We start from the raw sequence: 26,512 nt of genomic DNA, 5'->3' as shown, positions 1-26,512 counted from the left end.
TCAAGCTAGCATTTAGAAATCTTTGAAAATAAATATGAACTTCAATTCAACATCTTGGGTAGTTTAAAGGTCTGCTAGCTTATAAAAGTGAGAATTTGATTAAAGTAAAATTTTAAATATAAAAAAGATTATATATGTGCACATATTTATAATCCAATGCTTATATCTGTAGTTCATTTTAATGTCTGTAATATTCATAAATGTCTATTATAAATATGCATACTAATTGCAAATTATGGCTCCATAAATAGTTTGAAACATTGTGCTTTACTATACTTAAGCTACAGATTAAAATAGAAGTAATAACCCCCAAACTAAGACTCTTTATTTAACAACTGAAAAGAATCACATAATTTGTAAAACAGTATTGGAACATTTTTTCATTTTGGAAACACAACTCCCTCACTAGGAATGGGATAAGGAATATTTATTTCTCTATGTCCATGTTAGCTTATATTATTTTTATTTCTTATTTGAATGCTTAATTGTAACCAAAATATGTGTTTAAGAAAAACAACACGATTCATTTTTATAACTTTGAATGCCCATGGACCATGTGGTTTCCAGAGTGTTTGCTTAATCACAGCTGTGATAACTTTTGTCTCACCTTTTGCTTCAAATACTTAATAGAGAGCAAAATAAATCTCTAAGAGCTCATGATTTAAGCAACTCAAATAAATTGCACAATAAAAATTTCAAAGATGATTCACGAACATATCCTGAAATCCATAGAAAATTCTTTCCATAGGTTATTTGGATGGTATTACCTATTTCACTAATTATACCACAATAGTTTATTGTGATCTATTTTTCTCTAATCCTCAACTCAATTATCTGGTATAGAGAGGGAAATAAGTTAATTAATCATGTCAGGTGAAACCTACTGTTGTAAGAAAACAAAAGGGAAAAATAATATTAATAGAATAACTTCATAAAAGAAATAAATAAAACCTTAGCAACTCTTTCAAAACAAATGCAAAGGTCTGAATGACAGTTATCACCTTCATTCTAATGGAATCCAGCAATAGCACAATCATATTTAGAAAACTGGTTGAAAAAAGTGTAAATAATTTTGTCTTTCCTTTCTTGTCATCTTCATTAAATTTTATGGTGAGAATGTATTTATGTCCATGGGTTTTGCTGTTGGTCTCCTGCTGGACTCTGATATTCTAGACTCTGAATCCAGATCGCCTGGTTTAAACTCTCAGTTCCGCCATGCAGGTTCTGTGAACCAGCAAGTTAAAACTTCTTTTGGCTTTTTTTCAACTTGAGCAAGTTAAAAACTTTTTTGGCCTTAGTTTTTCATTGTGATTTGGCATGATGAAATAAGTTCATGTAGAGAACATTCTTAGAACAATGACAAACTAGAAAATGTTAGCTATAATGTCTGGCCAGTGTGGCTCAGCATCCATCTATGAACAAGGTCATGGTTTGATTACAGGTTAGGGCACATGCCCCGGTTTTACAACCGAGAAGCCATTGCAGATGCTGAACCCAATGTTCTGCTTACCTGTACTCCGACAGGAAAACTTGGTTTTGTGATCACACAATCGTAAGGTGCCATTACAGCTTTTTTCATCACTACCATCTTCACAATCTTTTTCCCCATCACAACGCCACAGGTCAGGAATACAATTTCCATCAGGATGGCATTGAAATTCATTCCCATTACAACCAGCAGGAGAACGAATCTCTTAAATAGAAATGAGAGAGAGAGAGATAGAGGGGAGAAGCCAGAAGAGAAATTATTTTCCTTGATAATATTTTTTTTCTTTAAACATTATTATGATGGTAGAGAGAATATATATTTACTTTTTATATTTTACATTTTATTAAATAGTTGTTTAATAGCTATAATACTCTCTAGTATTTTAAAATTCATTTCAGAAACATTAATAACAAGAGAAAATTGTTTATCTCCCAAAGAGTTCCTGAAAATGTCACATACATTAAAAAAAAAAGTTTAGAACAAGTAAGATAATGTGTGACTATTCTGTTGTAATTTCAATTAATGTATTAAAAATTAGATCTTTGAAAGGCTATTCTCTTTGACACATAAAAGAGGTTTCACATTCTACTCTAAATGTTGACTTTGGTTGATCTTTTGACACTTCTCTAGTTAATTTATTTTGAACTCATGAGAAAACTAAGTAAATAATATGTAGTTTCTGGCTAATAAAATCTTTGAAGAATAACATTAAAAAAGTTGAAAATAAAGAGACCCCATAATAAACACAAACTCTTTAGGATGTAAGATTGTAAATCTAGAATCACAGGAGACACATAAGAATTTAATGAGGCACTATATATTCAAAGTCAATTTATCAATTAATAATTTATACAGTACTCAGATAACTATATTCCTCAAAACCTGATAACTAAAAAATATAGGTTAAAATATTCTGGTAAGCATAAGTAAGAATAAGGAAATAAAAATGTTGGGGATATAGATGATTCATAGTACAACTGAATAATTTGACTGTAATTATATTATTAAAATTTAATTTTGTGAGATAAAAGTAGCCAGCATCTCTGAATTCTGTTGTAAAGTATTTTAGAATATATGTTCCTATACATGAGTTTTAATGTAATAAATTTATTGTCTTATATAGCTAATCCAGCAGTTAATCTACATACCTATAACAGCAATTATTCTATAACATTATCATGAATTTGAAACAGGCTCATGTGAGTTTCCTATTATTTAATGTGCTGGTTTGATAGGGATCTCGTACTATGAATTAAGATTAGGATCATTTAGGTCAAAGCTAAAAATAACAATTATATCACTAAGGCAGCTACTTAATCTTTTAAAAGCTTTATTTGTTCACCGGAAAGTTGAAAGTCTGCAGAGTTGTAAGAAATAAACTGGATATCTGTAAATTATTATTATAACTACACAATTTTGTAATGCTGTTAATGCTTATGATATAAATAGTTTGGTTCCTAATTTAAAGATGTTCAACAACTATAATGTCAGGTGGTCCAGTATTATAAAGGTGCTCAAAATTGCTTGACTCTACTTCCCAAGTATTCATTCCTAGAATAGTAATGAAATAACAAACAACCAAAAATAAAAATATCCTCGCTGAAGCAAAAACGCACGAGTAAATCTGTTGGTAAAAAATAGGAGTTCAAATTTAGAGAAAACATATTGAACTAATTTCCAAAAGTAACCTCTGTTAAGAACACTTATAATGCCTGGCCAGCATTGCTCAGTGGTTAAGCATCGACCTATGAACCAGGAGATCACGGTTGGATTCTCGGTCAGGGCACAGGCATGGGTTGTGGGCTCAATCCCCAATGTGGGGAGTACAGGAGGCAGGTGATCAATGATTCTCTGTCATCATTGATGTTTCTCTCTCTCTCCCTCTCCTTTCCTCTCTGAAATAAATGCAAATATATATATACTAGAGACCCGTTGCATGAAATTCGTGCACGGAGAGGGGGGGTGTCCCTCAGCCCAGCCTGTACCCTCTCCAATCTGGGATCTCTCTCACAATCCAGGACTGCTGGCTCCCAACTGCTCACCTGCCTGCCTTCCTGATTGCCCCAACCACTTCTGCCTGCCAGCCTGATCACCCCCTAACCACTCCGCTGCCAGCCTGATTGATGCCTAACTGCTCCCCTGCCAGCCTGTTTGCCCCCAACTTCCCTCCTCTGCCGGCCTGGTCACCCCTAACTGCCCTCCCCTGCAGGGTTGATCGCTTCCAACTTCCCTCCCTTGCAGGCCTGGTCCCTCCCAACTGCCCTCCCCTGCTGGCCATCTTGTGGTGGCCATCTTGTGTCCACATGGGGGCATCCATATTGTGTGTGGGAGTGATGGTCAATCTGCATATTACTCTTTTATTAGATAGGATATATATATATATATATATATATATATATATATATATATATTTATTTATTTAAAAAAGAACACAATAATTACACCCAGTTTACAGAGAAGGCCCTGATTTTAGGCTGGCTATGAAATGCCTTGCAAAACCAGCCAATTCTTTTTTCTAGTTTCCTAGTTATCCAAACCCTTCTGACTTTGGATATATAGACTTCTTGATTAAACAAAATGAGTGAGTACACACAATCAATAAAGATGGCAGAGTCTCTGCACATTTGGAAGATATATATGAAATGTGATATAGCAACTTCCCACTATATTTAATTTAGTATCTGCAGAGTACCCAATTTAACAGTATGGCCTAACCACTACAGTGGTAAAGGATGCTGAGGTTGGTTTAATGTTACAAAATAGTCACAGGGATGTAAAGCACAGCACAGGGAAAATAGTCAATAATATTGCAATCACTATGTCTGGTGCAGGTAGGTGCTGAAAATATTGGGGGAACACTTTGTAAAATATACGACTGTCTAACTACTATGGTGTGCACCTGAAACTAATACAAACTAATATTGAATGTAAACTGTAATTGAAAAAAAATAATAATTAAAAAAATAATTGTTACATCTTCAAGCCTAGTATTCTTTTAAAGATAACTTGAAAATCATGTGATTTCAGTGTTCAGGAAAAAGAAAGGAGAATAATCAAATGGAGTTCCAAGATCCATTGAGCTAAGGAAATCTATGGTGAAGAAGCCACCTTCCATGCAGCAGCATGGTCTTCTGTTCTTTCTCCTACTACTTAACCTTCCTTAAACAAAACAAGCTTAGATCCGCTGAATTTTATAATCTGCAGTGTGAGCTCACCAATAACATATAAACATTATATTTCAGGTAACTGTCACTCAGTGATTTAAAATAATAAATAATGGGAAGTATAGCCTATCAATTTTTCTCCTTCGTCTAAAATAAAAGTGAAGACTGGCAACTTATATATTGAATCTGCTGCTCAGTATATATAATTCGGCAAATACACTATTGACTTTTTAAAAATCTGAAAATTTTCTTAAAAACTCTACATTTTTTGCCCTGGCCAGATTTTCTCAGTGGTTAGAGCGTCAGCCCTCAGGCCAAATCTCAGGTTTGACTTCCTTTATAAAGGTACCTGTATTGCAGGCTGGATCCGGGGTCCAGGTCCCGGTGAGGAGACGGACGGACGGAAGCTGGGTAGATAGGCGGGACCTGAGCTAATTCAAGTCTATTAGTCCATGTGTGGAGGCCCCCCTGGCCATAAGCCATGTGGGAACAGGGATGCACTCCCCTGCAACAGGATCATCCGGTGGTCTCCATTGTGGGATGTGCCAGGAGAGAGGAGGAAGTTCCCCGGCTTTTTTGTACATATGCTTGTTAGTTCCTGATTGGTCCTTTCAAAGAATTTTGCCTTAGCAACATCCTTGGGATTGGTTATCTGCAAGCTGCCTGTCTTAGCAATATCCATACATTTTTAAAGTTCATGCCTTTGGCTCACACCCTTCCTTCCCCGCCCAGTTGGGCTGTCTTAGTGACTCCTACTAGTTGGGTTCTTGGGTTTTACTTTCCCTTCCTGTGGTCGATGCCAAACTACTCCTGACTATAACATGAAAGGGAAGCTCTGGGCACTGGGCTGCTCCTGGAACCCCAGCCACAGCTTTTCCAGGACTGGCTTCTCCCAGTAAACTTCCATTCCACTGTATTTGTTAACTTCATTCTTCGTTTTCCTGAGACAATGAACTCGAACTCAACATCCTACATTTTGGTTTCACTGGTAGGGGCTTGTGCAGGAGGCCACCAATTGATGTTTCTCTGTCACATGGATGTTTCCCTCTCTCTCTCTCTCTCTCTCTCTCTCTCTCTCTCTCTCTCTCAGAAGAAGAAGAAGAAGAAGAAGAAGAAGAAGAAGAAGAAGAAGAAGAAGAAGAAGAAGAAGAATCAATGAAAAAAAAACATCCTTGGGTGAGATTAAAAACAAAAACAAAAACATCTAGATTTTCCAGTTTCTTGAAAAGTAAGATTTTTGGACCAGCATCCTTGCAGAGCAATAGTGCTACCTACTTTACATGGGGCTGGGCCGAATTGTATTCATAGCCCCCTATTATCAGGAAAAGACAAATATAGTAATTTCTATTGTTGTTTTTTCCCCCCTAGCACATTTTTTCTCCTTGGTAGAAGTGGGCAATAGGTCAACTGCTCACTACATTTTCTTTTGTTTCTGAATTACTTCTAGAAAGCTGTGGAACATTTTTAGTTCACTCTGGCTTCAATATTGCTAGTAATATTACTCTCTTGTAAAAATTAGGTTTTCTTCTTTATGAGTCCTTTTTATTGATATTTGTGAATAATCCTCAAACTCACCATGCTTCTCTCTTTTCAATTGCTTTTTAGAATTTAGAGCCAACTTTACGGATCATTTTTCATGATATGTATTTGTTTGAAGCAATCTCACTCTCAGATTTACTTATATTACTCATCCATATTCCACCTTTGTTTAAATCCTTCCTCTTTATAACCTCTAATATTTCCAGGTTATAGCTTAAATTATTTCTGGAAACATTCAGAGGGCTACTTGAATAAATAAACAGAATAATGATATGCATTGAAATTTTGAAAAGAAACAACATATTGTACATTTAAAATTATCTAATTTAGAAAACACTTTATTACCTTAAGTAAAACTAAATAGCATATATCAAATTTTGTACCAATTTATATTCCTCTACCCATTCTTTATTTCTTTAGGAACTATGTTACCTCAAAAATGTCAACAATAATAATAAAAAATCCATGTTTTATCTAATTATTGTAAGATTAATGTTTTGACTCTGCACATATTCCAGATTTGGTTTCAAAGGTCTAGTTCTTTTAAATCATGTTCTTTATCCATCTCAATGATAAAATGGGAAATTCTCAAGAAGAAGATTATGTAAACTCAGAAATCTAGATAGATTCATCTGATTCAAAAAGAGGCTTACAGCAGATAAATTGTTGTTTTGGGGAAAGGGTCGCTTCTCCTGATTCAGCGGTATGTCAACTATATATCTCGAGGACTAGTTTTTTAGCTCAATGTTATTTACAGCCCAAAATATGTTGTAGTCACAAATATCAAAGCAGAATCTGTGGACGGAGAGAATATGCTGCTATTGTCTGATATATTTTTTTATAATTCCATTTGTATTTTATTTGCTTTGTTGGGTTTATCTATTTGTGATTCATAGGTGAAACCACTCATTTGTTTTCTTATCCTACCTAATAATAGACAAATATGCAAATTGACCGCACCTTTGCTACGCCCAAGCCACGCCCACCAGCCAAGCCACGCCCACCAAACCAATCAGGACGAGTATGCAAATTACCCCAACAAAGATGGTGGCTAATTTGCATATCAAGACAGCTTAGAAAGAAGCCAAGAGATGCTGAAGGGAGCAAAGCTGCGGAGAAGCAAGCAAGCCGGGGGCGGGGGGGGCGGGGGGGCGGAGGACAAGGGAGGAGCAGAGGTGGGGCCGGGGGAGAAGGAAGAAGGAGAGCGGGGCGGGCTGGTGGAGAAGGCGGGCCGGGGGACAAGGGAGGAGAGCAGGCGGGGCGGGGTAGAGTGCAGCAGGAAACCCTATTGCAGGATTTTTCCTGCAACAGGAACGCTAGTTGTAAATAAACATATATCTTATAAATTTAAAATGTGGTATTTCCCTAAGGCATTTATTTTCCTTTTTGTTTTTTCTTCTTAAGCTAACCGTGTCTAAACCTCTGTGGGCTGTTATACCACATACTAAGGGGCAGCACAAATAACCAGATGGCAGTAGTTTTAAAAGGAGTCTGAGGAAGGAAAAAGAATATACCATTATAAACACTCAAATCTAAATGGTGATACTACTCTCCTGTTTGTATGCTCACACACACACATCCCTAATGTATATGCCTCCTGGTTTCTGTTATATTATCCTCCCCAACCTGGCTTGCCTTCCTGTTTATACTTCAGCTGTTAATGCCCCTAATTTTCTTTAAGATTCACTTCATTTTGAAACAATATTATCCAGGATTAGGTCCTTAATTCTGGTGTCTATAGACTCAAGAAATTCATGGGTAGGTTGTAAGGATTTATAAAATAGAAACTTTACATGATGCTTTGTATGTTTCTTCCTGAGGAAGGGAGTCAGAGCTTTTCTTGACGCTTATGGCAGATTCCAAAAGAAATGCCAAGACCAATTTCACACTTCTCTCTTTATCTCCATGCCATATACCTGGCATGTGTATGGCATATAATTTTGCTTAAGATTCAAATTAATTAAATTAGATGGATTAAAACCCAGTGAAAAAAATATCACTCATCTACTTCTGAGTTTGATTAAAAAATAAATACACAAAAGTGCTTATTGAGACCACCCCATTTCACAGAAACAGAAATTATAAAATAATAATAATTTTTTTTTTGGTAAATGTTCAAATAGTCTTTTAAACATATATTTTTTCAATTACAGTTTACATTCAATATTATTTTGTATTAGTTTTAGGTGTACAGCATAGCAGTTAGAAAATAATATACTTCACAAAGTATTAACTTGATATTTCCAGTACCCTCCTGACACCAGACATATTATCGCATTATTATTGACTGGATTCCCTATGCTGTACTGCCAATCTATACTTCTCAACTCTTTCACCTTTTTCACCAAGTCCCACTGGCATTCTGTAACAATGAATCTGTTTCCGTTTTGTTTGCTCATTTACACTGTTCTCTAGATCCCACATATAAGTGAAATCATATGGTATTTGTCTTTCTGACTGACTTATTTCACTTAGCATAATATCCTCTTGGTCCATTTATGCCATTACAAATGGCAAGATTTCATTATTTTACAAAGCAATTTGACTGTAGTTATATAGATAACAAGTAGCAGAGATGAGATTTAGCTCTCATAATTACTGGTAAGGCCTTTCTCACAGAAGCTCAAGAATAAAAGAAAATTTTAATAATTAGCTCATATAATAATATAAAGTGTCTATAAACTAATTTATTTTTAATATGTATTTTTAATATGTAAACACTGCTGTTTAGCTTATTTCTTTTCTAATAATATTTATTTTATTCTGTTGTAAGGTAATGGTAAAATGTTGTCTCTTATGAAAAGATCTCAATAAATTTCAAGTTACATGAGGCAGTCTACCCTCTTTGGGCTTGTTTCTTCAATTGGTTGCCTGGGAAGAAAAAGAAAGGTTTAAAGGATCAGAAAGGTTGAGAAATGTTACCCATGAATACACATCTAGTTAGGGGAAGAGAGATGCCAAATTAGTTTCATGATCTTTATGATGAGTATATTGGCCTCAATGACTCCTTCACTTGCTCTTCAAACATATATTTGTTGCAATGTTTCAGGCATTTTTCAAGCACTAGGATAGAGAGAGACTTTCCTGTTCTCACAGAACTTACATGAAGGGAGAAAGAAGCATTTAGGCATTTAATAAATAATTATAGAAGCACATGAACTAGAGTAGTCCAGGAAGCAGGAAGGGTTATGAAGAAAATGGATCAGAGGAATGCTGCCGAGGAAGAAACCTATGTCTCCTCTGATCACGATTGGTTAGTCAAAGCTAATCACACTGGGTGGGGCCCCATCATGTTGGTCCCACCTAACCACAAATTTCGGGGAAGTACAATTTTATTGTGTCCCAAGACAAAGGGAAGAAATGTAAATATTTTGGAAACATCCTCGATGATGATCATAGGAAGAGACGTGTATTTAGGGCACTTTAACAAGGTTGATTAGAAAGATCTCTCTGAGAAGGTAATATCTGAGATGAGATGAAAATGAAGGGAAAGAATCAGCCATGCAAGTTAAGGTTGAAAACAAGAGCAGGCAGAAAGAGAAGGACCTGAATGAGGGTGTGTGAGTAAATGGAGATCTGCGAGGAGGCAGGGGCTGGATCTTTCCAGCTTTATCAACACCTATGGTAAGATAAGTTCAATGATATTTGTGTACTAGAGGTTTTGAAACAGGAGTTATGATGATATAATTTAATCTATGTTATGAAAAGTTCTCAATGGTTGTTATATTGAAAAATGAATGTGATGATGCTTGAGTGGAAGTAGGAAATGGCTTCCGCTGGAGTCCAGGTGAAAAACAAAAGATGTACTGTTTGCCTTGGAAAAGATCATAAAATAGTGGCTATATAGGTGAGTAGGCAATGTTCTCAGTTACAAGAGCAATGTCATGAGTGCTTTGGCAGGAGAGAGCATCATGAGAACATGCACAGGGAAAACTAACTACACATGGGGCTTCCGATGGAACCTCAGGAATTCCATGACAGAGGATAAGGAGAGAGAATTCTGAATCAAGATGAAGAGTCAGACAGAGGGAAAAGTGGCACTGAACAAAATATATTTTGAACCAAGTCAACAGCAGTCATAAAATTTTTTGGAGTGTGTGATGCCAAGAGAGAATAAAGTTAAAATGAAAAAGGAGGCCATGGCTAGACCTTAAATGGCCTTGTATGCTATGCTAAATGGTTTGGATTTAACCCTAACGGCAACTGGGAATCCAGAAAGGCCTTCAGCTAGATTCGGATATGCTTAGATATCCAGTTTACGTAGATCACTTTTGAATCATTTAAACCATAAATAGAAAGGGGAAACATCTCCAAGATTCCTTAGATTTATAATGCATTCATATATCTATTTGCATCTATTTCATTCACTTGACTATTCAAAGTTTATACTAAAGTGAGGTAGACTATTACACACACACTTTTATGTTTCTTCTTTTCCCCTCTTTTCATCCCACCCCTTCACAACAAATTAAAAGTACCCTAAACTTATTTCTTAATGTCTATTGGGTTTGGGTATGTATTGGTGTTTAGAAATATTGTCCTCTGCCAAAAAAACAGAAAACCATCGTGGAGTTGTATTTCTCCTTAACTGTGCCAAATGAAATAAGCTTCCATTAACGGTTGTTGATTTTCCCCTGGGTGACAAGCTGCATTTCTCTGAGGAGCCTGTGATGACCATTCCAACTTGAGTTCCAGGCCTGGGTGGTTCCCCAGAGCCCCAGTTGCTTAAGCTTCAGGGCTTGGCACACAATCTATCTTTGTAATACAGCTTGTCCCAATGGAGTGTTAAAATGATGACTATGTTTATATGTATATGCTCATGCTGTTTTACTGTTATGTTTTCATGTTGCTGATGCTGGTTATATTTTCAACTAGTGCAATTTTATTGTATTTTTGCCCTGCAGCTATTTAAACCATGCATACAATTTGGGGAATCTAATAAATAAATAAATGCAGAGCCCTGGAGAAAATGTGGCAACCGATGGTGGAATTTATCTCAATATTTAAATGAATTCATGGTGACTAAAGATTTGCAGTTAAAAGACTAGCAACTGTACAGAGACAGGCTTTTTTTTTTCCTCCTAAAGTTAAAAATTGTGAAAATAAAGATTGCAAAAAATATGTTGTTTTTTAAATAGTCAGAATATATTTTGTTTTATAAGAAATGTTAAAGCCCTCCTGAGAAAATAGCTAATGATAGTATGGCAAATATAATGAATTATTTAAATTGTAAGACCAATCTGGGGAGAAAAACTTTTTAAAAATTGTTTTAATGGAGTTTATATTATAATTTATCATTCACTGTAAAATGCTTTGAAAAGTAAAAACCACCAGGTATTGCAAAGCTTCCCCTCATTTCCTATAATTACCATGTGTCAGTCCTTGCTCTGTTCCTAGCTTTGCAATGAATCACTGCGGATGACTAATTCCTGCACCCGTGGCAGCTGTTTGTTCCAGATTTCTAGATATTCTCCTCCTGCCCCGAAACGACTGAGATTAGGTTTGGCAGCATATCAATCAATAGTTATTTCATTTGCCAACAGGGTATGGACATAACCTTGGCCTGCTTCTGTCTGTGGGGAACCTTACCATTCTCCAAAGGAAGATAGGCTATCTCTCGTCTCTAGAAATCCTCAGGAGAGTGGTGCTTATTAAACCTACCTTAGCCCTTGAGCTGCTGGCCTAAAGCCTGTGTTGGGGTCAGTGGTGGTCTATTGTCCTGCTCTTCCACATGTAATGTGGGATGGGTCCCCCAGGGGCTGTGCCAACCTAATGGTACAATAATCTCAGCTGCTAATTGACAATGAAGTCAAGTCTAGGGCCTACTTCTTAAATCAACTTGTTCTCACCATTGGACGCTGACCATGCACAGGTCGTACAGATTTTAGATGCCATATCTCTTGGTCATTATTCTCACTGTCCCTCCTTTCCTCCTACCTCAACACACTTCCAATGGCATTTGTGTGTGTGTGTGTGTGTGTGTGTATGTTTTACCACCTATTCCAACAAATTATTTTTTTCCCCGTATGTTGCCCTTGCTGAAAATTATCCTGAGAAAATGTATGAGACTATCAAAACCATTTATTAGTACATGGGACTTAGTGGCAAATTTCATAATAAAACAGAAAATATTTGAAATTTTTAATGTTCACTATCTGGGTCAGTTAGAAAAGTTGAATAGAAGGAAGTGGAAAATAATATATGGATATCTAAGCATACAGTCAATTATATTTAACACAAAAATGTTTTTAGTGTTAAAAACACATAGACATGTAGACACTCAAAAAGTATATTGAAAAAAATTTTCAGTTTAGCATACTAAGTATCCCCCAGTAAGTTGAAGCATTAAAGTGAAAACTATGAAACAAAACATTGTTTTCAGTTCATTAAAATTTTAAGTTTTGATATCTGGAACTCTACCAGGAGCATTTCATTTAGAATTGAATATATCATGGGAGTGATGGAATTCTACATTATCTAAATCCAAGTGACCAGAATGTATTAATCTGTCGAATTGGCTAAAATTGAGAATTTTTTTTTTCTATTTACTGTTCAAATTAAGCTATCTCCTTAACAGATATGTTAGATGTCAAATATTAAGTAAAACAGATTGCAATGTGGATATATCACATTTGGAATTTATTTTTTGGCATAACACTATGCTTAGCTCACAGTGGGCATCATATATTTACTGGAAAAAGAATTTAAAGATGACATGATTTGATATTTTAATGTATGACATCTATAATAATAAAAGCGTAACATTCTAATTAGTCTGGACGAAGCCGAGGCAGTGGGGGCCGAGGCAGCAGAGGTGGCAGAGGTCCCCGGGCCACCGGGGTGGCGGGGATTGAACCCCTTGCATGAATTTCGTGCATCAGGCCTCTAGTTATTATATAGAAATAATATGTATAAGGATATACATATGGATATATATATATATATATATATATATATATGAGCGAGGGCTAAAAACTATAATTTAAAAATTAATGGTTTCTTTCTTCATTCATTGGCCTTTTCTTTTCCCCATTATTTTTTAACTTTGTATCATAATAAATTTGATGGTCACTGGAACTAGGGCATCTAGAATTATTCAGGATTATAGCTCCTTTAGAATGTGTCTCTATGTACTTTTTTTTTTTTTAATAAAGGGTCAACCAGCAAGCTATGACTTGCATATTAATTCTTGTCCACGACCATTTTTTATAAATAAAATTTTATTGGAACACAGTCATGATTTGAGGATATATAGTATATGGCTTTTTGTGTGTGTGCTAAAACAGTGGACTTGATAGATGCAATAGGCAAAGACTAAAATGTTTACTACCTGAGCCATTATAGAAAATATTTGGTGACCCCTGTGTAAAATGTCCTAAATTCTGTTTATGATTTACAGAATAGCTGATTCAAGTGCATGAATATCAGCAATAACAGTGCCGTGCTGAAAGATTCTGATATGAGTGAATATTCCATGCCAGGAAGGTTGTGGTGGTTTAAGTGGATTATTTTATGTAGCAGAGTTATTTGGGGAAAGGTTTAGGATGCAGATAATAACAATTAATTAATGGTGCACAAATGCCAACATAATACTGAAATGGTTTCCCTAGCAAAAAGTGAATGAATGTGATTAGCACATCGCAGAAATATAATACCTAAGTGAAAATTCAATTGATACTTCACATAAATAAGTAAACAAAGGCTGACTTTTCAAATAGACTACAAAATTATCTAAATACTAACCAGGTTTTATCCCATTGCTTCTGTCTTTACCCTCTCAAAAGCATAGGCACTCCTTTTGACAAGTGAATTATTTTGTAGATTATCCATGTGCTTTGCCTCTATTTTATTTGTTTATTTGCTTATTTTCTGCTAAACATCTAATGTCCTATCATTTCACTGATCATTAACTGCAAGTGGAGAATGAGGAAGCAGAATTTAAAGACTATGAAAATCAATTTATTCTTGCCCTTATTTTTCAGCTTTATTAAAACAGCAGAAAACAGGCTGAGATTCTTCATTAAAAAGTAGGTGTTCGTGTTACCTATTGACTTTAGTTATCAAGTATATTTTTTATAAAACAAGAGATGTTACTCTATTTAGGGTCAACATGTGTGTCTTAATAGAATAGCGAAATTTATCTAGAAATAAGTATAGAACTATTACTAATTTTCTGTGTAGTAAAGATGAGAACAATTTGTGTCTCTCTTCCTGTTTTAATAAGCTATTTTCTAATATTTCATTTTTAAATATCTAATTCTTTTTATCTGACTATTTTTAATTTTACTGATAATTACACTGCTAGAAACATAAATTCTCAAAAATAACAAAAATTAAAAAAACCTTTGTTTTCTTTGCTCTTGATATAAAAGTTGCTTGCAGTATTAAGGTTAAAATTATTATTATTTTGTTTGGTAGAACAAAAGGAGTCTTCTTATGGATAAACTCTATTAATAATTAACATTGTTTTGCTATCTCGGTATTAACATTCCTTAAGGAAAATAAACCAATAGTGAGAGAATAAACTTAAGCCAGATAATTTCTATCTTATTGAAAACAGATATTATACTTCTCTAAAACTAGATAGAGTTTACATTTATTTTAAAATGTAATCTATCCAGGAAACAATCCATGTTTTTTACTAAAAAAGTAGGACAGATGATTATCTGTCTTTGCTGAGTCCATAACATAATTTCACCAAATTCAAAGCCAATAGTTTTTAAATTATTGGTCAGTTTGTTTTGATTGTGTGTTTTAGCAAATATGAATAGAAAATATCTCAGAAAATTTTCATGAAAGAGAAACAAAACATATTACTGAGTTTGTGTCCAGTATTTATTGCTATGTGGTTAGGATTATACTGTGCTGCTAAAAAATATGATGGTTCAGCTGAGATGAGATCTGAAGTAGAGTGGAAGTCAAAAGATGCTAGGTTTAAATTTCCATTCTCTCCATGCTTAAATGTGTAACCTAAGTCTTCAGCTACAAATCAGATTTTGATACCTGTACTTGTCTGAGTGGATTCAACCTCCCTGGGTAGGCTATTATTTGTTTGGCAATACTTCAGACCTTACTGGATGTTCCTCAAAGAACTTGGCATAATCATTTGGTTCCAAAATCCCTTCTGAAGATGATTTATGGATCAAAGATCTCAGTCTCAACATCTCTAACACAAAACCTTATCAGCGCCTTCCAGGATGCAATATAATGTTTTGTTGCATAAGGATAGTTTCATCTACCTGAAATCTTTTACTCATCTGCACAATAAAATAACTGAACTAAATGATCTTTCAATTATCTTCCAGTTTCCTAAATTTTCTGAGTCTATAAGGTAAAATTCATAAAGCAGACAAGCATATTATTTGGGTACCAGAAAATTTTCTCTATGTGAATGTCCACAGCTATTCCAACAAGAAAGTTTCAGAATCCAATATGTCAAGGAGAACTGTGGGAGAGAAAAAAAAAATAGAAAGAAAAGAGACAGACAGACTTACTGTGATTATTGAATGTAATGGCCCAGGTCCCTTCTAGTGACCTTTGGGAAATTTCATTAATGCCTATCTATAAGTAGAAAAAATCTTTCTTTTCCCATTTTAAAGGAAAATTGAGTGTGCAATTGAGAACAAGGTAGTAATTATTTGGAAATCATGTAAATGTTAGTTCATAGAAAATTAGAAAAAAGAGAGAGTAAACTCAATAGCTGCAAAAGCAGATATCTGGATACAGGAATAAAGAGCAGACACCCCGCCCTAGTGGGTGGGGCTCTGTGGTTGGTTGAGCCTCTCATCCCATGCACCAAAAGGTCATCAGTTTGATTTCTGGTCAGAGCACAGATCCAGGTTTCAGGCTTGATCATCAGTAGGGGGCATTCTGACTGATGTCTCTCTCTCTCTCCCTAAAATCAATAAAAACATTTAAAAAATAAAAAGAGCAGACACCCTGTGTTTGAAGCTCCAACTGTGTAATCATAGCCAAATATTTTAACTTAAAACTTATTGTGAGGATTAAATGGAATAACAAATGTAAAGTGTTTGTCAACTAATAAGTCACCAACTAATGAGAATATACTGTTCCAGATAAGACTTAAACAAAGGAAATAATAAAAGATAAGAGAGACATCCTATTTTATTTTATTGAATTTTGGGTTGAAATTGCAAATATTTATTAGATAAATAAGTTACATTTTATTAAGAAAATGCACATGACTAGATCAGTGTACCTAGGTCTTGTTTATCTTCATGAAAACTAACTCCAGGGTTTGGAGGTGAAGTGAGGAAACAGATAAAAGTTAAAAGACAAATAAGACAAAACAAATAAAAGGTGAGTTCTGTGAGTAAAATAATTTTTTTCAAGATATAGACTCTCTCAATAATTATTTACTGAGCATTCACTGTGCATTAAGTATTGTACTTGACTATGAAACTACAAAGAAAGTTATTCTCATTTCCTTATTAAATTTGGGGACAAGGAAATTAGTAAGGTGAAAAAATAAATAAATAAATGATGAAAGGATGAGGACAGAGCTCAAAAGGAAAGCAGAAATTTCCAAAGCAGAAGCAAAGTTATACATCAACAGCAGAAAAATGGGAGCATGTATGAGAGTGAATATTAATAATGTTATACATTTAACTGCTAATGGATTTGGGAACTTGTTAAAATTATTGTTAGTAGATAAAAAGTGAAAGCCAATACATACTTAATTTTAAATTTGCATATTATTTGTATTCATAATATAAATAAGAGATCACGTGTTCCAGCATCATCCAGTTCATGCATTTAGTGCAGTAGGCAGTAAATATCCCTTTCAGACAGCCAAACAAAAGGTGTTAAAGACAATGGCCATAAATCTTTACTTTCTTCAAAGCAAAGAAAAATCTAATTCTTTGAGGCATATTTATGTTCCGTTTAGAATAAATTACAAAATTGAGGCAAAATCTGTTCTAGAGGAAATCCATCCCCTTCTCCATCAGCTCCATGTTGATATATTTTTACAACAATTTCAGACTTAAATTGCCCAGAGGGAATAACTGTCTAATGATACTGAACAATTTTCATGTGTTTGCTTCAGAAATGCTTATTTTTTTTTTGGATGAAATATGATTGAGACTGTTCCCAAAGAGAATAAGAATGAAAGTTTACATAATTCAAATGAATTAAACTGTCAACAATGAGAAAAGATTAATTCTATGTAACTGTATTTTGTAGATGTGACATGTGTCCAGAGTTGTTGTTTTTTTAACATTTCAGCCAGAGTGTTAAAGACTTGTAACAAAAGACTGGATTGTTTTAACTTTATTCTTGATATCCCTACAAGTGAAATAATTTTTTTATAAAACCTTTCAATGCTTAAGTAAATGGCCAGTACTGAGTCTGTAGAGGAAAATTCCTCATGCCAAATTTTTGAGGTTCAGCCTCACCTATTTTTCCACTTATAAAAAAAATCATTTACCCAGTAGATTTATGAATGGGTCATTATAGAAATACATACCAATCAAAGGATTCCGAATAAAAAAGAAACCAGAGCTAAATGAATGAGAAACAGGCATTGAAACAAAGGAAGGAATCAATTTACTCCATATCGTCTTTCTATTCCACTGTTGCTTCTAGTGGTTGTGCACACATGCAAAAGTCATTATGAAAATATAGCACTTTCTAGAGATACTGTGTTGTTGTTGTTTTGCCCAGCACGGAAGTTTGGAAGTGAGAGGAAAGAGCAGCACAACCTTAAGAGGGAAGAGATAAGTATACTTTAATTTAGGAGGGAACTTTTTCCATTTATTCACCATATTGATGATGAAAACAGTGATTATCACTACAGAAATTCTTTTTTTCAAAGTAGTTTAGAGAGAATACGAATCAAACTTAAACTCCAAAATTTTCTGAAGTGGAAATTATATCCAGAATGTTCCATGTCCTGGTTTCTCCTGCTCCCTTACTATTAAAAGTTAATTCAAGTGTATTTTAAAAAACAATGGGAGTTGAGAAAAAACTACACCATATCCTCTGCTTCCCCAGGCAGTGTAAAGCAAGGTGCTGAGCAATTATGCAGTGGATTTGATCAGTTTGACAGCCAGTGTTGAAACCCAAGCCGGAATGCCCTGCTCTTTCTTCCGCCTGAGGTTTGGGGACTGGATTACATGACTAATTGCATCAACTTACTACTTTACCTTGGCAATGGCCTCACAAACCCTGCATGTACAAAATGGCTTTCTGATCAGCTTTAGCATGTCTATGGGTCATAGTTGTTTTACAATGTCTATGTCAGCAGACACAATCACAATAATGAAGGATACAAGTATTGAAGTGCCTTTTGAAATACCCTGGATTGTTCTCCACCAAAGTCATCTGAGCTTGTTATTTTTCTTCAATTACATAACCTGTATTTACCAAGTATAGTATTTGACTAGGGGATCCTAGTACAATTTGTAACCTGATAAATAGAAATTAATCCAGGAAGTTCTCCTCATCCTCTGCTTAAAACACATCCAAGAATCAAGCAGATTATCTGGATCATTTCCTGAGTGTATTTCCATAATTCTATAAAAATGCATGGCGTTCACATGGATAGTACATCATTTACAGTGATCTATTAGTGAAATTGAAGTGCTCTACTGATGAAGGCCATTAACATTAAATAGTCACTGATTCTACAATAATTCAAACCTCCAAAAAACTCTAAAGACTCTACAGAGGGGTGTGCCACCCACTTCAGATACCCATGAGGCTAAAGCAATTTCTCCAAAATTTCTTAATGTGCAATGAGCATTTTAACTTAGAGATAAGTAGACATTGACGAGACGGATGGGGTTTTAAGTCTGAAATGAAAGTAAATTAACTTTGGGGCAATTTATCTTTTACAGAATACTATGGGGCAGTGCCAGCAGCCACAGATGTACACCTCACGAGGCTCTTTAAAAGACATCTGTGAGGTAGGGGAAAAATGCATTTTATATTCAAAATGTAATTTAGCAATGAAATGCCAACCACATCCCAGATGAATGTTTCAAATATACAAAGAAAAATATAAAAACATATTTTCATACACTTTTTCCATGTGACATTTTAAAAAAAGTATAGCTCATATATCCTAGTGAACCAACTAAAAAGAGAGATAAAAGAATACCAGAGTGAAATAATGAGGAGAAGGAGGGAGGGCTAGAGAGAGGGATAAAGAGAGAGAGAGAAGAGAAAACAAAAGGAATCATGTCAGAGAAAATACTTCAGAAACTTTCTATTTTATAGGTTGTCAAATATTTACAAAAGACTGATATATCTCCTTGGAAAAAGACTTTGAAAATGATTGCTTTCTTATGATCACACTAGAGGCCTGGTGCACAAAATTCATGCACTCAGGGGGTCCTTTAGCCCAGTCTGCTCCCTCTCGCAGTCTGGGAGCCCGTGGGGGATTTCTGATTGACGGCTTAGGGCCGCTCTCCCTTACCCACCCGGAAGCAGCCCTAAGCCGTCATTTGGACATCTTTAGCGCTGCCGCAGAGGCAGGAGAGGCTCCCGCCACCCCTACTGCACTCACCAGCCATGAGCCCAGCTTCTGGCTGAGCGGTGCTCCCCTGTGGGAGAGCACTGACCACCAGAGGGCAGCTCCTGCGTTGAGCATCTGGCCCCTGATGATCAGTGTGCATCATGGTGACTGGTCATTCTGCCATTCGGTCAATTTGCATATTAGCCTCTCATTATATGGGATAGTATAGGGTTCCCCTAACACTGCCATTTAAATAAATCACTTTATTTTCTGTCTGTTTGCCTGTTATAAATTTAAAACAGAACAGGGACCATGCTTTCTTATCTTTTTACCTACCCTTTCAGTCCAAGCACAGTATCCGACACATAAAAAGTTCTCAGTAGATATTTGTGGAATAAATGAAAGGATGAATAATGTTCTACTTTCAAATGTTAGTGATTATATAAATGTTTTACAGCCTAATAGTTTTTTCCTGTTCTATTTGCACATGATTTGTAATTTATTAATATTTCCTTATTGTTCATCGCATTTGCAAAATAACTCATGCAAATGACAAGACCCAGTTGCCCATGGATATACTGAAAGCCATGGTCATGATATCCTCCTCCATTAGCTAGCTTTCCAGAAAGTCTATCAGTTGGACTGTATCACCCTTTAATAGGGGATTGTTTTAAACCTTAAGGAAACAAATGTGGTGTGGAAATAAAAGGAAACTTATGCCTTCCTTGTTTGCTTTTCTTTTTTTCCTTTTGGGATGGATTTAGGGTTTGGTCATTTAGAAGTTAGATGGGGGTTAAAATATAGTAAGTAAAGCATCCAATGAAAGTAAAGCTTTTAATGAAAGTAGGAAGCGAAGACCAGAGAAAAAGGGATTAAAGTATAAGGAGGAATTAAGGTGAGAAACCAGAGAAAGGAAAGAGATCAGCACATTATTTTATGCAGTTCTATCCTATCAAATAAATAGGGAATATGCTAATTGACCATCACACCCTCACAAAGATGTCAGCACCTACAGCCAATAGGAGGGAATATACTAATTGACTGCCACGCCCTCAAAGATGGCGGCACCCACAGCAACAAGATGGCAGCGCCCAGTCCCCTCATCCCCGCCGGGGCGGCAGGCGTGCGGGATGGCCGGGCCTGCCCCCAGGCAGGTCTGGCTGCTCTGCACGCCTTCCTCTGGAGTTCCCCAGTCCCCTCAGCCCCTAGCCACCCAGGGCCAGCCCGAGGCGCAGGCAAGCCTCAGATTTTGGCTGCCCAGCCAACACCAGAGGCTCAGGTAACCAGGGCTGGCCAGGGCTTGAGCTGCTGGCAGTGGCAGCAGCAGAGGTGTGATGGGGGCATTGCCTTCCCCTGGTCACTGGGTCGTCTCCCGCCCCTGAGGGCTCCCAGACTGTGAGAGGGAGCAGGCCGGGCTGAGGGACCCCCCTCCAGTGCATGAATTTTCATGCACTGGGCCTCTAGTATATATATGTATGTATGTATGTATATATATATATATATATATATATATATATATATATATATTCTGATAAGCAATGCATCTATATAAAAGGCTAACATGCTAAGTGTCTGACCATACAACTGGTTGCTATGACACGCATTGACCATCACTCAATGCAAGAGCTGCCGAGCTGCAGTGACTTGACAGCGGTGGTTCTCGGTGACACACCCTGAAACCAGACAGGAGGGAGCCCAATTCCTTGCAGTTCTGCGCAATTCCACCTTTGGCCGTGGGTTATTTTGTTCCTGGGGCACTGTCGGCCCCAAATCTGATTTACTGCACACTTGTGTTTGTGTTCCACACCCTGTACGACAGCAACTTTGCACAGAGTGCCCTCTTGCACTCCGGGGCCCCTTGGGGGATGTCAGAGAGCCAGTTTCGGCCCAATCCCTACAGGCCAGGCCAAGGGACTCCAGTCCCACCCTGCCAGCCACCTTCTAATTAATTTCCTTTCAATGTACACGAATCCATGCACGGGGTCACTAGTTTTTATATATTATTCACTCTGAAATAATCCAAATATATATAACTTAAGAATGAGACTTCATAGATTCATAAAATGACTAACCTTCTTTGGTACAATTGCTTTGGGTTTCATCACTGAAGTCTCCACAGTCATTGTCACCATCGCAGGCCCAATGGCCTGGGATGCATCTGCCACTGGAACATCTGAACTGATGATCAAGGCAAGAGTGAACACAGCCGACTTCATCACTCCCATCCCCACAGTCATCATCTGGAGAGAAACGTCAATGCAAACCCAGTGAAAACTGATCCAGGGAGACAAGTTTTATTATGAAATATATAAATGCTTTTTCCCCTCAGAATTTTCTTTTGTTATTGAAAAAGGCACACCAAATCAGTGGTCAACAGTTCCCATGAACAGTGGGAAATTATTTTCTTTTTTATATTGCTTCACTTCTAATTTGATACAACTACTAAATTAAGAGAAAAGAATCCTGACTTTGAATATTGAAGCTTAATTTCTATTTCACTCAGAATTGATCAACCACTTACTGACTAAATCTAAGCAGCATGATATAATTATGAAGTGGGACGACAATGGTGACTGTAGGAATTTCATGAAATGATATAGTTAGCAACATAATTATTGTGGAAAGTTATTATTTTGACTACCATATCCATGCATCAGAATTTATATCTTCCATTCAATCCCTCATTCCCCATTCTCCAACATGAGGGCCACTGTGTAACCCTCCCCCCACCACTAGCTCCTAAGTGTGTATTTACACTGGGAAATTGTTGTACACTATCATTAGCAATGGTTTATATTTTTTATTAGCAACTATTGCAAAAGGGAAGGGAGAGAAATATAAAGTGAAAACAGGTTACATTGAAATCAATAGCTGAGAATGCATTGATTATATCTAATTCATTTATCTGTATTTGGCATAATTTAGGATGATAATACAAATGAGTGTAAGAAAAAACCCCACATCATTTGCACATAAAAAGCAAGGTGACAGAATTGAGACCATCTGGATAATTATATAATAATTTATACACTACTCCATCCTGGGTTACAGAGCATTTTTCATATATACCTTGGGGAACCTGAATTGTCCAGGTCATTTCTTCAATTGTCCCCTTTTTACTTCATGTTTGTAGACTGAGACTGTGTCGGGCATAATAACTGAAAACAAATGCCTATCATAGCCCCAGGGGACAGATACCGAGCTCCATTATCCTTAATGCTAATCCCTCTCCGTGTGCCAGCTGCCCTCTCACCACTCATTCCAGCCATTGTGCTCGACTCTGCACACCTCCCTGCAAACCATTCTGAAGGAGGCGAAGCACACAGACAACCAGGCCCCCAATCAAATCAGTGCAGCACAGTGTACACTCGGTACTTGCCAGAGTCGCAGTGCCATTTGCTGCTAATGCACCTTCCACTTTTGCATATAAATTGAGTTAGTGGCTCACAAGTTGGGAATTCTGTGAAAGACATAAACACATCCAATAAGGAAAGATGTTATAGACTGTGCTTGACTTCATCTGTATCTCATTTGTTAACTTAATCAGAGCTCCACTCCTGTTTTTTCCACAAACGATACAGAGGAAACATTAGATAAACACATATAGTGACAGTGACTTCTTGAGGACATAGGATACACAAACTTTTAATATCTTTTAAATGAGCACTTTCCGGTGACTGGAAAGCAAGGAGAATCATCTGCTGAAGGACTCTTTGGATTCATAATACTGTGAGTAAAATGAAGAGATGTCAACTGTCTGCACCAAGGGACTCAACCTCCTCTCAGAGAGTTAACAGCTGAGTGAAGCTCTATGCTCCAGTGCTACAAAGTCATGTGCATATGTTTTAAAAGAAAAAAAAGGCCTTTTCTGAATACAGAGAGCCAAAGTAGGAAAGTTAGATCTAACTTTGCCTCTGAAAGATGTCAACATCATAAGTTGAAAGTAAAAACAAAACAAAGCAACTTGATAAAATTAGTTTGTTATATAAATTTTGAATAAATTTAACTTTCTGAATACCGCAAAGTGCGATTAGAGCCTAAGTATTATTCAAAGATAGATGTAAGAAGGAGGCAACCACTGATATGTAGAGATCTAAGACTATATTCAAGGATAGACTATATCATACAGCAACCCAACAAATTCTCTGACATAATAAAATAAAGAAAAGTATTGGAAAGAAAAGTGAAAATGCCAAGGTATGATTCAATACTTCTAAGAGAGTTTTCTTTTGTTAACTGACAAGATAATGAAAACTTACATTTATGTTTCACGAATCAACATGAATGTTGCCCAAATATGTTTTCTTCCTTTGGTAAGTATATCTAATGTTTAGAAGCTGAACAGTAGACACGAAACAGAGTATCTACAAATTATGGTTCAATGAGTAAGCAACTAAATGCAGACTGTAAGATATGATGATACCTAATTTTCAGAAAAAGAAACTTTACATAATTTTGCATGTATAACAGGTTAATACACATTTTTAAATCTCTCTCCTGTAAACTTAGAAGCATATAAACCAACATCACAAGCTTTACAAGAAAAAAATGCCCCAGCATTTGGAAATTTCTGATATTTGCTGGGTATTTTACTGGTTAGAATATTTTCCATTTGACCTTTAAGTTTTTTTTTATTTAATTTCTTAGATTCTAATTTTAAAAAAAGTAAAAAAAAATCTGGAAATTAGCTCCCAAAGGGTAAACAAACTGAATAAGATAATCTAAAATCCAGTGTATCTTCAATATTTAACAAAATGAGTCATACCCCTTCTACCCACAGTGATCATGAGAAACATATATGTGTATAATATGTTTTTAGATAATTACATTTCATTTCTGATTTATCTTTTTACATAATACTGAGTTACATAATTTCTCTTGGTAACCTCATAGTCTGAATTAGTTTATAGGACCCAGAGGAAAATTATATAAAGAAAAAACTCTTGGAAACTAGAAGGTTCAAGTCATTAAAAAGAACAAAGGCATTAACTGAAGGGACACGTGTAAGGGAATAAAGTTACTAATGTTTTATCCCTGTTTTGTTATGAAATCAGTGTGACCTTTGGTAAATCACACAGCTTCTCTGGTTACAGATTCTTGGTTTGTAACATGATCTCTTGAATCCTGTAAATCCAAAAGACCAAGAAGTCAGGATAATCCTCATTGAGAAATGCACAACAGCCCAAAAGCCATTAATGCAGCAAAAACAAACAAACAAAACTCAAGGATCACCACCTGAATAACTCCTGGGATTATCACAGCATTCCAATAAAACACAATAACTGAGTTTCAGAAAAATAAATAACCTGTAAACAAATAAATGTTAAAGTTATATTTGGCTCTTCTCTGTTTATTAGTGTAGTCAAATGTGCCATACTATTTATAAATAGTTACATCAAAAATTAAATATACGGTTATCAGAAAATTTAAATATAGGGCCCCTTATTTTTCCCTAATGTTGGAAAATACTGTATCCATAATTCTTCCATATTTTATCACTAGTACCTCGTGAAGACAGAGAAATGATGTCCAATGATAATATATTTTACCCCTAAAAATAAAACAAAACCAAAGTTCTTAAAATAAATTTAACATCGCCCTTGTCCTTCTATATTAGCTTTAATTTAAAAGTTGAAAATTGTATCTAAATATTTCTTTATTTTTCTGAATCCTTGTTCTAATAAAATACCGTTATGAATTTTTATGGAGTATTTGACAAAGGTTTTAATGTTATACATAATATTTTCTTTCTTGATTTTACATAAATATTTAACTTTTGATCTTCCTTGGTCCACAAATTGCAGGACACTTGAAAATATTACCTGATTTACTCTGAAAAAAGAAAAATTATGAACCAAAATGGCTTACATTTTATCACATTACAATTACAGCAAGAAAACTATATTTTATTTCTGTAGTTACTTCAACCTCATCAAATATTTATTATAGATTAATGGACTGTTAAAAATCTTCTATTTTTGCAGGTAGTGTGCTCAATTTATCTATTATATCTTTCACTTAAAATTTATTGCCAGGTTATATGTATGCTATTATGTAAATTACAACAATTTTCCCTCTCTCTCAAGGGCAATCGTGGTTGGTATAGTACTTATATGTATCCAGTATACAAAGCTTACAAGAATGTTTCCCAGTGAAGTAGTTTTCAGATCCAATTTATGTTTCTTTCCTGTCTCAGCTCATATAAGCCCTAAGAATTTTCTTACTTCTTCTTCCTCCTTGACCACAAAATGGATATTTCTAAGTAACTTATTACTGAAGTCTCAAAATCCAGTTGTCATAGGTTTGAAAGTATTAGTTGGCATTCTATATATATGAATTTGACCTTCATGATTAAGTATGTGGAGATTCAAGTTAAAATAAATAGCAAGGTAGAAACATTATAGGGCTCCTGGGTTAGAAGCATGTAAACCTGAAAGAGACTATAATATATTATGTATTATTATTTATCAAGTATGATAAACTAGGTTAGCCACATATAACTGTTACCTACATTCTAACCAACAGCCCAGGAATTGTTATTGCTAACCCCATTTTGTAAAAGAAAACAGTATAACTTGCCTGAGGATACATTGCATAAACAGTAAGTGTCAGAGTGAAATCTGACTAATTCCAACATACATTATTTCTTCATTATACCATATTGATTATACAGTCGTAAAAAAAAAAAAAAAGATAGAACATTTTTGAAAAAGGTGAAAAATTTAATTCTTTCTATGGCTTATGCCTTCCATTAAATCTAATTCTGATTTTTACCTATTTAATATGTAATTAAATATAGTTATGGGAAATAATGCCCTTTAAAATTACACAGGTTATAGG

At 35.5% G+C, this 26,512-nt stretch overlaps 1 protein-coding gene across 1 annotated transcript in view; it reads right to left on the bottom strand.

Annotated features, from left to right (window-relative positions):
- The window catches only part of LRP1B (LDL receptor related protein 1B), a 1,721,287-nt gene that overhangs the window by 651,137 nt on the left and 1,043,638 nt on the right, over window positions 1-26,512 (bottom strand). The window contains exons 19-21 of the mRNA XM_079782447.1: window positions 23,052-23,132; window positions 21,745-21,912; window positions 1,511-1,693 (exon numbers count right to left, since the gene is read on the bottom strand). Coding sequence (XP_079638573.1) covers window positions 1,511-1,693; window positions 21,745-21,912; window positions 23,052-23,132 — 432 coding nt within the window. The remainder of the gene's footprint in view (window positions 1-1,510; window positions 1,694-21,744; window positions 21,913-23,051; window positions 23,133-26,512) is intronic.

This window comes from Cnephaeus nilssonii (assembly GCF_951640355.1).
Source record: "Cnephaeus nilssonii genome assembly, chromosome: 10".
NCBI classification, from domain to species: domain Eukaryota; kingdom Metazoa; phylum Chordata; class Mammalia; order Chiroptera; family Vespertilionidae; genus Cnephaeus; species Cnephaeus nilssonii.
The sequence above is the reverse complement of the archived record's forward strand: the minus strand, read 5'-3'. Positions and strand labels throughout refer to the sequence as shown.